Raw genomic sequence first — 12,696 nt, forward strand, 5'->3', positions numbered from 1 at the left:
AAAGTGATGCTGTGCCATGTTTCCGCACGAATCCAGTGCATCATTACTCCTAGCTAAAACTGGTTGCTGGAGAGGGCAGTCTGAGGGTTGATAAGGGTGGGGCATCTCCAGCAGTTTTCAAGAGGTTAGTAAATAAAATAAGTCCTTGTGAAATCTTTGCAGTCAGCCTGGGGGCCACGAGCAGCTGTTTTTTGGTTCCTGCCACAACCGCACAGCACAGCCTCCCAACAACAGAGAAGCAGATGGGCATATAGGCGGGATCAGGCCCAACACAGCCCTGTCTCACATCCATCTGAAATAGAAACAGGTCCTGACATTTGCACACAAAACAGAGAGCTTGTGAGGGAGGTAAGGACTAAACACATAGGAAGAGTGCAACTTGAAATGCAGGAGAGCTGGATGCAGAAGAAGAGAGAAATACATAATAGGCACTTAGCCACCCAAAACACAAAAGCAAATGTCCTGCCTAGGTGCAGTCAACACATTTTTCTGGATATTTGTCTTTCTAGCCCTATCTTAAAAACCTGCGGTTATGTGTTAATTTTATGCATTCATTTAACAGTCAAACCATCCCTCTGTCTCATTTTTACCTAGTTTTAGAAGTTAAAAAGGAAATCTCATTTGCAAACCAAACAAAATCCTAAGTAAAATAATTCCAGATAAAAAACCCAAGTCAACACCTGACAAATAGTCACATAAAAAAAGTTTAAAAAGCATTTTAAAGAGTTAAAGATTGTGATATATTTGTAGTGCCCATCATTAAAATAAATATTACTTTTTCACCTCTAAGTGCAAAATATGAAATAGTCACATACAACAAAATATTTCACCAAAAAAGGAACATAAAAATTATTATTCCACTCCCGAAAACAGGTAGTGGTTTTATTTGACTTATGTGCTTACATCTCTTGAATTTAATAAGTGTTTGCTTACCACTATGGAAGGTCATGCATGTGGTTATTACTCATACATACAAATCAGTTTCACAGGTAAATCAGAAGGAAACTAATTTGACTAGACATTTGAAATTTTCCATATTTTTGTAAGCATGAATTGAAATCAAACATTATTTTCAGGAATGTTTATTTGTGTTATCTGCAACATTCCCCACCAAACACTCTTTCTTCAAAGCCAATGTTTAGAAATTCTCATTAGTCAAAATTCTATCTCTGTATTTGTCACAGGAACATTTTGGAAATGTTATCCCCAGGTCAACACTCATCTTGTTGCATTTTAATGGACAGTGTGAGCCCTTCTGATTTGCATAATAGCTGATGGTTTCAAATCCTGCTGGAGCTAACACCATATTATCCCCTTTCACAAGAGTACCTGGGTAGCAGTGACCTGGACACCTCACTGTGGTCATTATTCAGACGATGTCATAACTGCTCAGAGCTTCTGAAAACCAGCCTGCATTTAATAGGTAGCTAAAAATACATAGGTATGGGTTTGCTTATAAGCCAGAGCCCTTTAGCCTCCCATCCTGCCCACATGCCGGTGTCATCAGCTATTTCATTTTCTCCTCAGCAGTAGGGGTTTGGAAGTGCTCTGATACAGAACTACATTGCTGTCACTTAGCAACCTTTGCCATGGCCCTAAATAAAGTGTTTTATCAAGGAATTCATGTAAGTTTGGTGTTTATAACCAAATCAAAGGATTTTCCCTCTCTCACAAAATAATTAAAGGATGGTATTTAAAGTTTAAAATAAACCTGTGAGGGCTTTTTCTCTCTAATAGAAATAGAAACAAGGAAATACTGATCTCAAGTTCTGTTGCAAATTACTGAAATTGCATTTACCTAGTTTTTAACCTTTTGCCTGCTTGTTGTGAAAGGACATTGCTGAGTTGGGAACCAGGAACAACTGGCTTGGACATTGCCCCTTACCAGACCCTCCATCAAGTTTTTGCTACATTTAAAGCTTAGTTGTAAGAACAACTTTAGTGGGAGATGTGATTTTCTCCTGATTTATTCATATAAGTGTAACTTTTAGGTTGGATGAATTTCAGCATTATGGTTTATTCCCTTTTTTAATGTAAATAATAATAATAAAGTATTGTCAAGTATACATGAGAAAATTTGAAGCAGCATAACCACATGAGAAACTCCTTCAGATTTAACAACACACATATTGACAACGCAGCAACACTTTTTGCATATATCAAGACAGTGACTATTTAAAAATACACCCCACTAGCCTTCAATGGCTGAAAATAGCTGTAAGTGCATGCTCATCTGCTGAGCAGACTGTGGGTGACTGTCATCTCTCTGCACCTCTTGGCACTCCCCACCAGCAACCAGCCCACCCTTTGGTGCCTCTCCCTTGGCTGATGGAGACAATTCAGGGTGGGGAGGGAAACTGAGGCAGGGATGTGTGTGGCTGGAGATACCTTGTACTGTGGGTTTTGCAGCAAGGAGGGCCTCGAGGGGACCATGGATGCTGGGTATACAAACCAGGACACTGGTGCTCAGGTCCATCAACAAGGGTCAGGATGGGACCGAAAGCCAGGAGCTGGCTAAGCCAGCTGTGAGGGTACCAGTCCTGCTTACCCTCCTCAGAGGAGGGGTTCCCATGCCTGGCTGAGAACGGCCCTCTGCGTGGCCCTGGGAGGCACTGAGCAGGAGATACAGGTGTGTCAGGCTCTTGGAATGATTTTTTTTTTTCCCACAAGACAGCACTAAAAAAGGAAATGAGAAGCGGCCTTTTTCATGGCTGAGATTCACTCTGGAGGGCTGTTTCTTGCCTGCTGCTTTCCTCCTATGTTGCAACACAGGAAATTTGCTTCTGCTAACACCTGGTGTTGTTTCAAACAGCCAGATGGTCCTAACCTCAGTCTCCGGTAATTGATGGCCTACTTGTCTAACCCTGTAACTATCTCTCACTTTAGACACAGATGCTGCATCTCTTTAAATACCGTTCCACATTAAAATATCCTACCTTCCTGTTTCGTGTATCAATCAATGCAGCAATTCTTACAGAAGCCAGCAATGGCCTGTGTAAACCAGGAGACAGTGGGTGTAAGCAAGCAGAGATAAAATTATGCAGGCTTAAATTACAAACTGGATGTGCGGTTGAAGGATTTAGACTCACATTGCAAAATTAGCTGGGACATAACCAGCAAGCAAATAGACATCATGCAGTGACCCCAAGAGCAGATGTTAGTCCACAAAAGCCAGGATGCCCTGGTGTATATACTGTTCTCTGTTACAATGACTAATGCTAATTTGGTGCCTCTCTGCACCAGCCTAACTCACTGGCTATTTCCAGCAAATCCAAATAGCCTTATACTTGCAATATCCATTTTTCTGGGTTCTTCTGGTAGATGGCTCTCTTCTTCTAGGTGGGCTCTATTTGCAGGTGGTCTCTTACAGCAGGGATCATAATGAGGCATCCTAAAGACTACCACAGTAGCAGGAGGTATTATTAGCCTTTATGAGTTTAAAGGCCAGAAGCTTTTACTTGACAAATTAGGATCTGTCCCAAGCTCCTTGCCTCCTCTCAATCCTTGTTCTGAATAGACTGAAGGCTGACAGAGCACCTGGGACCCTGACAACAGATTCAGGAAATGGAAGCTTAAGTTACTGAGGCTACCAAGATGCTTTTGTCTCCTGATGCTAAATGGAGACAGTATTCTTCCCTCTCATGGGCCAAGAAGGATAAAATTTGACTGTCAGGTGTTCAGAAGCTGAACCACTGGTGGTTGTTCAAATACCTTTTTTGCATGACCCTTCAGCTTCACATCACAGCATCTCCTAGGCATTAGTGCCTTGTTTGCAGGTCATGCCTGGAACAGAGGAACTGCCATTATCCCTGTCTTCTGCTCGAAGCACAGTGAAGGATTCACTTCAATCAACACAAGATTTCTGTGTCAGGGCACGGACTGGAGCCAGTTCCTTTCTTGGGACCAGGTTTTTCTTCCTTATCAGTCCCTCTATTTTGAGCAGATGGTTTTGATCCTGCAGTTTCTTTACATGTGGTGTGTTACCATTCATGGTCTCATCTGAATGTGGTTATGTCCATGCTCTCAAGTTCACTGATAGACACCAGGCATGTCACTTTATAAGGTCTGCCCACAATTATAAGATGATTACTATAAGAATAAAGAGGTCAGGTATAGAATTGGCATGGACCCAGTAAAATTGAAGTTCCAGTTTCATGGGACATAGACAGAAGCATAAGGTCCTGCTTCCCTCTGAGCCCATTTAGTTCACTAATACAGAACAAAACTATCCCAGAAGTACAGTGGAGTAGAAAATCAGGAGGAATAAAGGAGGAAACAGAGAGAGTGACTTTTTCCTTTAGGCAGTAACAAAACTGGTAGATCAGATCAGCCACCCAAGAATCCATAGCCTTGGTTTACAAGAATGTACTAGGTCGAAAGAAATGGAAGTGTTTCCATACCAATGATGTGCAAAAGAGCAATCCAGAGCGAGAGGAAATGAGCTTTGCAGAGAGGTGCAATACCTGTGCAGACTCTCAGGTTGTGCAGAGACTGCATTAGAAAGCAATGCAGGTGTGAACAGCTGAATTGCTCCCTAAGTCACTGTAATTCCATACAATCTGTTACTGACACAAAACAGACAATCCCCCCAAAACCCACCCCACTCCATCATACTTTGAGAAATAAAGACATTTCTCATGTCGTTGTCATTCATATGATACATCAGTAAGAAACAAAGTCCACAATACAGAGCACTGTATTTTTATATATCTGGATCCCTACAGGAAAGGAGTATGATAATATTGGGTCTTCTTCTTTGTTTCTTCTCAGTACATTCCCAATAAAGCTGCTTCAGTTTCTGAGCCTCACAATTTTTCCTTCCAGTTGTTGTCTCTGCCAACTCGAACTTGACAGTGGAGAAGGGTAACAGGAAGGTCACATTTGAAGCATGATCTGTTGAATTTCTGCTTTTCCAACGTGCTTATTTGCTCTCAGGTATGATTTTTCTGTATATCCCCATCCACACTTCAACTCTAAGAAGCCTGTGCTAGCAGAGCTTTTAGATTTTTCTGGCCTTTTGCAGAACTGCAGCTTCCCTAAAGTAGGTTAATATTGCACAGGCTTGCACCAGACAGAGGTGAAGGCAGTTCAGGACTAGAGAGTGCCTCCTCTTGAGATTCAACTGAACTACAGATGAACTGAAGCACCTTCTTAAGGCATAGGAAAAGCCCAGCTCATACCAAAACCTCCAGAAGGAGAGTCCCAATATCTCATTACCCAGCCAGCTGAGACATGCATGAGGAAAGGATCTACAGCTCAGACCCAGATCTGGCTCTTCCCAGGTACAGCGCAGACACGTAAGCAGTGTCAGGGCACAAGCTCCAGCTCTGGCACACAGTTGCCTATCCAGTATGCTGACAACAAGGTCCCCAGCACGACCTGAGTCAGGGCAACCAGTGTTCATCCAAGCAAGGACTGGGCACAGCCTGAGGGTCAGCAGAGGCCAGCAATTCCCCTATGTGGCAGGCAAGCAGCTGGACACTCGCCAAGCGAGCTCGTTGGCGAGGGTGCCTAAAAACAACCCCTGCCCTTTATTGGGCAGTGATTTATCTGCACAGACATAGCCACTGAGCCCAAAATATAAATAGTTGTATCTAGCAATGGGGAATGGAAACTGTCCTGGTCATTGGTTTTGATGTATTTATGGCTGTTTTTAACATAAATCTAAGTTTTCAGTGCTAACGGTCCGAGCCTGCTGAGGATTCTGCCCTTCCGCCACCATATTTTTGGCAAAACTCAGAAACAAATACATCCACATCTCCTACCTCTTTTGCTCCAGTATTCTAAAGGGATGAGAGAGATCATGAATTCAATGGAAATCTGTAGCTCTTGCTATTCACACTTCAGATTGCAATTGTAACTGTCCATACCTGAGCAGCCATTCAGATGCTAATGGAGCTGCTCCTGTGTCAGTAAAATCAGAGAAAGGCCTCCACTGTTTGATTTATAGCCAATAAATATCCAAAAATTAAAGGGCCAACACATATTGAGATACCAGGAAAAATATCTTTTTTTGCCCAGGTTAACAGCAATGTTCTAAGATAAAGCTGCTATTTTAAAAACATGACTTATTATCACTTTGCACTAGTGCTTTTAACTGTCCCAAAAAGAAGGATGTTTATACAATTTTGCAAAGAAACATGAACTGTTCTACTCCATTTACATCTCTTTGTTCCAAAATGTATTCCTCTTGTTGAGATTCCAGCAGACAAGGAAAGCAGACACAGCGGTTACTTTCCAACATGAAACTTAAAACCACAATCTCTCGCTCAGAAAACACAGAATGAGTCACAGGAAGGGGCCACTTGCTTGCAAAACTCATTAAAAGCAAGGCAAGGCAAAATGGATTTCCTGTATCAATAAATAGATTGCTGGCAGTAGGCAGAACACCTGACAGTGCTGGAGGCTAAAAACCAGTCCAAGGGTAACCATTAGTAAAGCCAGATCAATTCTTCAGCTCAGAAACTGTATCTCCCCAGCACACAGTTTTCTTGGAATTACTTAGCTTAATCCAGCAAAGTGCTTAAGAATATGCCTAAGTTTCAGCTCAGGGAGGGATGAGTTAAACACTTGCTTAAATAGGGTGAAAAATGATGATGTCTGTATTTATTCACTGAAGCAAGCCATATTAAAAGGATGCACGCATGGTACCACAGAGGTGTATATACTGCAGGTGAAAACTTTGTTTCCTAAGTTCATGAAATAATAAAGAAGCCCTAGTCCTTACATAAGCTTAAATTTAGCTGTAACTGCAACTTTGTTTTGCTCTTAGCAGTGTCCCTTGGACACTTGAGTATAGATTTCCTTTTGTTCAATGTTATTCCCTTCTGTTTGGGAAATTAAGCCAAAATGGCCTTCTCACCTTTTCTGTGCAGCTCAGACACGTGGGATTTCAGGCAGTGCTGCTTAAGGGGCAAAAGGCAGAGCTCAGCACCTGACCCAGTACCACCCAGGGTCAGCACAAGGGTAGGAACAAGAAGGTGCTTTTTAGCCATTTGTTCTGTTTTTGTTCCCTTTCTCAAGTTCCTCCTAGAAGAAAACTAATTTCTCATTTTACCTTTACTTTTCTCCCTCACATCCCAATGGTTGGAAAGGTCTTGATGAAGATCTCTTCCCAAAGCATCCAGCAGCTGTAATTCCTCAACACCACTGCTGGGTGCTCCTTAGAGCCAGTCTCTTGCCTTTGATTTACAACCAACCCTTTCATTGCCTATCTCCAACATGCTACAGAAGAGAATGAGGGGCTGTATTTTACTGCAAGCAAAAGAGTGGGGACTATCTAAGGTTGTGGCACTGTGAGTATATTCCATTCACCACCATTCTTTGCTGGACTTCTATGAAAAGAAAAAAACCCACAAAACAAAACAAAGAAAAACATACTAAGAACAACCTTCAGACTTCACTTTTTATGCATTCATGGAAGAGCTGAAAGTTATAATAACAATTTTAGGCACTATTTCAGCACAAACCATCTTCTGCCTGCCTCTTGCAATGAACTATCCTGAGGTACTTGATAGCATATGCAATGCATATTGAATTGAGACTATTTATTTATAAGGACAAACACGTAGTATTCTGGAAATATTCCCTACATTACTCACGGCGTCAAAAAAACTCTAACAACTCCATACTCTTCCCTCCTCAGGAGCTTCCTCCCTCTGACTGTTGTATCTCTAGGGTTAATGGGATATTCCAGGAGCAATGAGTATGTCCTTATAAAGTTTGTTTTGCTGATGCAAAAGCACCGTTTCTCTGACTTCGAATTAAAAGGGCACCTTCATTTCAAAGTCTGTCTCCAGAGCTCCAGGGTAAATGTTTATACAAGCAAGAGACACACAGAAAATAGAGAAGACTGAAGAAGCAGTGACTGCAGGTTGCCCAAATACGGCTGCTCTTGTATTTTTAACAGAGAACTTGAGATGCCGCAGAGCCTTATCAACCCCAAACATCTTTGTTTTCATACCAGCACACACAAGCCTGGCAGTATCACTACACTGCAGTCAGTTTGCTCAGCAAACCTGGCAGTGGGAGAAAAAGGCAGCTCTGTGTTCTCAGGGACAGGAGATAAAAAATGGGTATTGGTTTCTCCACAGCAGAATGGCCAATGTCAAAGAAGAGGAGAAAGAAAAAAGACACAAAAAAATAGACTATCTGGTCTCACTGCCATGAGTGACAACATCTCCATTCAAAACAGATGGCTAGTTTTTGCTTAGGTCACACTAGGAATTACACAAAACAATAATTCAAAAAAATTCTGGGGTGGGTTGGATTCCCTGCAGCTCCAATTTGCTCCAGTTCCTGTCTGGTTGCTTTTGGCTTCAAAGTGTTGCTCCCATATCCCAAAACAGCTAGACCAGACCCTGGCCCCACCTCTCTCAGCAAACTCTTCGCATTTGAAAAGGCTCTGGGTAAAACACTGTAGCCAAACTGCAAAAATAGTGCAAGTTACACTGGATATCCCCAATAAGAAACAGGCAACAGAGACCGGAGCTACAAAAGCCACACTTTACAGGTTTCAGTAGTTCTTCAAAAGCACTCTGCCATTATCAAACGATACAGAAAAATAGAAAAGTCAGGAAAAAATTTATATTTGCCTTTATTACAATATATATTTCTACCCTTGTTGCATTCAGATCAAAATGAAGTTTTAAAATTATTTTCATCATTGCAGTAGCACATACATATACAGAGTAAATACTGTATATAAATAGGCTTTGAAATAATAATAATCCATATCTATAAATAAAAATACCCAATATCCTTTTTCTCCTCCCTCCCCACATTACAGCAGTAACATTTTATCTTCAACATAACTAATGCCACAAGTATGGTATTCTTTTCCTCTCATGACCCAGCTGGAGTGGTGTGGTCATCAGCTTGAAGAAAATAAACATTAGTCACTCCTCACTGCTGCATATACTAGTTTCTGCGTACTGCATGAATTGAATATAGTGTGATTTAATGTGTCTGCATACTTATGTTAGCATATTCTTTCTGTAACAAAACCCAGCATTACACTGCAAACAAGGTTGGTATTTTTTCTTTCACAGAAAGAGTAGGAATTCGTTAAACGATCCCTTTTTCTTCTATATGAATTAACAAAGCAGTTTAAATATTATGCTAAAATTAATCAGCTACCAAATCAAAATGTCTTATACTTTCTGGAAAAGTATGGTGATGTTTCTAGCAGGTCAAACCCTTGATTTTCATAAGTGTCTTTTCTGTGAGCAAATTTGATAAACATTTTACAAACACACATTCCTGACACTGTTCAGCTATATTTCAACTTTCGGATACGCAGGGGTACACAGCATGTCAGTGGTAAGGCGTTTAATGTCACAGAATCACAGAAATGTTGGTCAGAAGGGACCCCTGGAGGTCATGCAGTCCAACTTCATCCTTGAAGCAGATGATTGCCAGTACTAGATCAAGTCAGCCATAACCCTGTTTAACCAAGCCTTGAAAAGCTCTGGGACAGATTCTGCAGCATCTCAGGTTTACCTGTACCAGCACTTCACCACAGCTACAATCTGACAGAATTAAAACAGACCCTCATTCACACTGTCATTTGGTTTCAAATACAAATGGCAACAAACAACCCTGGATTACCTATTTATTAATTTATAAATAAACATATCACATCGTTTAATTGTGGAGAATTTTCAGGGAGCATATTTTCTGTTGGGAATTGCTGTGTGTAATATCTTAGGAAAATAGATCTTTACTATTGCTAAGGATAAATACGACAAAACTGACAGCCTCTAATTGAAGTGTTGGTTAGGTTTATTTTACATAATAAACGGATTGAAATAGGCCTTTACCAAAACTGAATTTAAATAGGATGCAGCTAGGACATTCATCCATTTATTCAATCATTAATTATAAATATTATTAGATACTTAAAGGAAAGTGTGGCTATATTTAGAGATGTAACTATCTCAGTTTGGCAACCTGCAACCCCCACCGATTGTCTTTCAGAAAATCCACCCCACATTTCTTCCATCTTTAAGTAAAAAGATATTTGCATTTTCTTCAAACTTCCAAGAGAGAACAATCAATCTGCATTTGTTCCTCATTGTGTCTAATCCTGGTATCTCCAAAGTGGACATGCATCTTGCCTGAAGCAGAAGCGTTCATGTGAAAGGAAGACCTAGGGAGTGCTCACCACTGCACACTGCAGCTGTGTAAAGGATTGCACTTATATTCATTACTATTGAAGGCACAGAGAAAAATCATAAATTGGCCCACTGACATCCCAAATAAAGTCTGCAGTACCAAAAGTTAGAAAGCCCCTCGTACAGAGTTACCATCCCATCTACGTTGCCATCACTCTTGACATGCAAAACCAGAATCTGTTGTAACGGAAGAAATGTGATACAGAGCAGCCATTCCCAAACTTCTGAGTGATAACAACCATAATCATATCTTAAAATTTCTCCTGGACCACTCTGCCTTCCTGTTATTAAACTCTTAACTGAAAAAACTACAAAGCAGCTGCAAAACGTACCACAGCCTCAGAGATCACAAGCTAGCAGAGACCACAGCTTGTGAACCACGGGTTTAGCCATACTGAAATACAATATACATAGAATCCCATGCTGCCATTTTCAGTGTTTCAGAACAATTAGACTTTTCACTATATTTTAAAAGTAAAAAAAAAGTTACTTTCCTAACTACAAGCACATTTGAGAATCATTTGGCATGTGGGCACTTGAAGTCCACATTTGAACTACCACATTGTGTAAAGGCAGACCATTTGGAAAACATCATCAACTGATCTGCAGTATTGCTTTCAGCGTGCATATTTAAGTCTTAAGGCTGTCAAAAGCAGATAGCAAAAAAAAGTAACTACAGCTCGTGTCTGAATAAATAAGGAAAAAACATATGAAAGAGGAGAGTTCTTTACCTTAAAGGAGAGTAAATTGCACTAAAAGTATCCATTCTTTACACTACAAAACAAAGCAAAAAATCCATACAGTAAAAACCTGAGATGCATCATTCACCGGCATCAAAATTCACATTTTAGTCAAAGTAATGTTTCAAATAAAACTATTCTATTTTGACAAAATCCTCAGTGTTCTCGGCTCAGTAACAATCTTGAACCTCAGCACATTGTGTGGGTAAAATGCCTTTACTGAAAATCACTCACTTCAGTAATGTGGGCACCACGCACAGTACAGCCTTTATCTTCCACTTGCCCACTTACCTTGATCCAAATAGCTACTCTTGAAGTATGATACTTCTCAAATTGAAAAAGACTGGCAGAATCTGGCCATCCTATTTCATTTACCTTCTATTTAGACTACACATAATTTATTTCCTCAGAAATATCCCATGTCAAAACAGGCTGGAATAAATCAACACAGTTCAACTGGCTTTGATAGCTACACTGATGTATATCAGTGAGGACCTAGACCAGTAATTAACTCTTAAACAAACAGTTGTTGCTCAAGCAAGGGGAAATGGGAAGAATCACTTGCTCCTTCAGAGAGAAAAATTTTGATGTATTGATTGCAATCCCTGTCCGTGTCACCAGACGATGTCAGGAATGGTGAGCACCTTCAGCTCCCTTACTGGTAAGTGGTTCTGACGAAAGATGGCTTCAGTGATGCAGAACAGACATGGAACCACCTTACAGCCTTACGGCACATTTAACTGCAACTCCAACATCAGTTCACTTTTATTTGACTTTACACAATGAAAGTGCATGGCACAATTTGAGGAGCCGGGTGAAGACCTAGAAATGCAACTCCTATTCCCAGCGAGACTCCTCTTGTCTGGAGACATGACTAAGTATGAAAAAGCATTTTTAAGTGTGCTCACAGCAAAAGAATACAATGCTCACATCATCACAGATTCCAGGTGAACTGTCAACAGCAAAAGCCACCTGCTGTCCTGTCAATACAAGCCAACTCATTCTTTGAGCAGAGGCCAACGGTTGGGAGATGCAGTTAAGATGAGGTTGGATGTACATCCTGAGTTTCAAACGGCGGCAGAGGTTCTCTCCAGTAGGTGAACTGACTGTAGGTGTCAGAACAAGGAAAGTCTGAAGAATGGCTTCTTTTTAGCAAAGGGAAAATGTGATCTACCACTTCACACAGTCTGACATAGCTGGAAAACAAACAAATAAAAAGAATGCCGACCCATTTCAGATCATCTTATTTTGAACCTTTTTAAGTCCCCAACCAGTAAGGCATGACTACTACCAACAGATAAGGTGGACAAGTCACCGTCCTCAAAGGAATAAAACTAAACTCAATTTTGGTGAACAGCTTCCAGAGAGGATTCACAGATAAGATAAGAAATTCATTCTAATCCATTAATTCTAACAAATTATACTTACCTAGTAAGAAACAGATGCCATCTTACACCCAGACTATCTGCTCAAATACTCAAGCACCACATTCTGCATCTCCATTTCTGTCCAGCTTCACTCAAAGAGCTCCCTGCTCAACTGATTATTCCTATTTTATACCCATATGGCTCCCCTTCAGTTAAGGACACTCTTGACATTACTAAACGCCATTGCCAGTGGTAGGTGCTACCAGTGCCTAAGCATCTTGCTGGAAGCACTTGGCCCTCTCTTCAGATTTTGTTTTCTGGCTCTTCTAGATAGGAGCTCCAGGAAAAGGAAATTTGAAAAGGCCATGAAAAGACAGATGGCTTCAGCAAACTAGTGAGTCTCATTTTTATGCA

At 40.8% G+C, this 12,696-nt stretch overlaps 1 protein-coding gene across 4 annotated transcripts in view; it reads right to left on the reverse strand.

Moving 5' to 3' along the window:
* Positions 1-8,578: 8,578 nt before the first annotated feature.
* LPIN1 (lipin 1) overlaps positions 8,579-12,696 on the reverse strand; it is an 80,497-nt gene continuing 76,379 nt past the window's right edge. For all 4 annotated transcript variants that reach the window (XM_027690310.1, XM_027690309.1, XM_027690311.1 and 1 more), the window contains one exon: positions 8,579-12,111. In XM_027690310.1, the coding sequence (XP_027546111.1) occupies positions 11,952-12,111 (160 nt within the window). In that variant the 3' untranslated portion in view covers positions 8,579-11,951. The remainder of the gene's footprint in view (positions 12,112-12,696) is intronic.

Source organism: Neopelma chrysocephalum, unplaced genomic scaffold, assembly GCF_003984885.1.
Source record: "Neopelma chrysocephalum unplaced genomic scaffold, ASM398488v2 Primary Assembly neopelma1_80b, whole genome shotgun sequence".
Taxonomy (NCBI): Eukaryota; Metazoa; Chordata; class Aves; order Passeriformes; family Pipridae; genus Neopelma; species Neopelma chrysocephalum.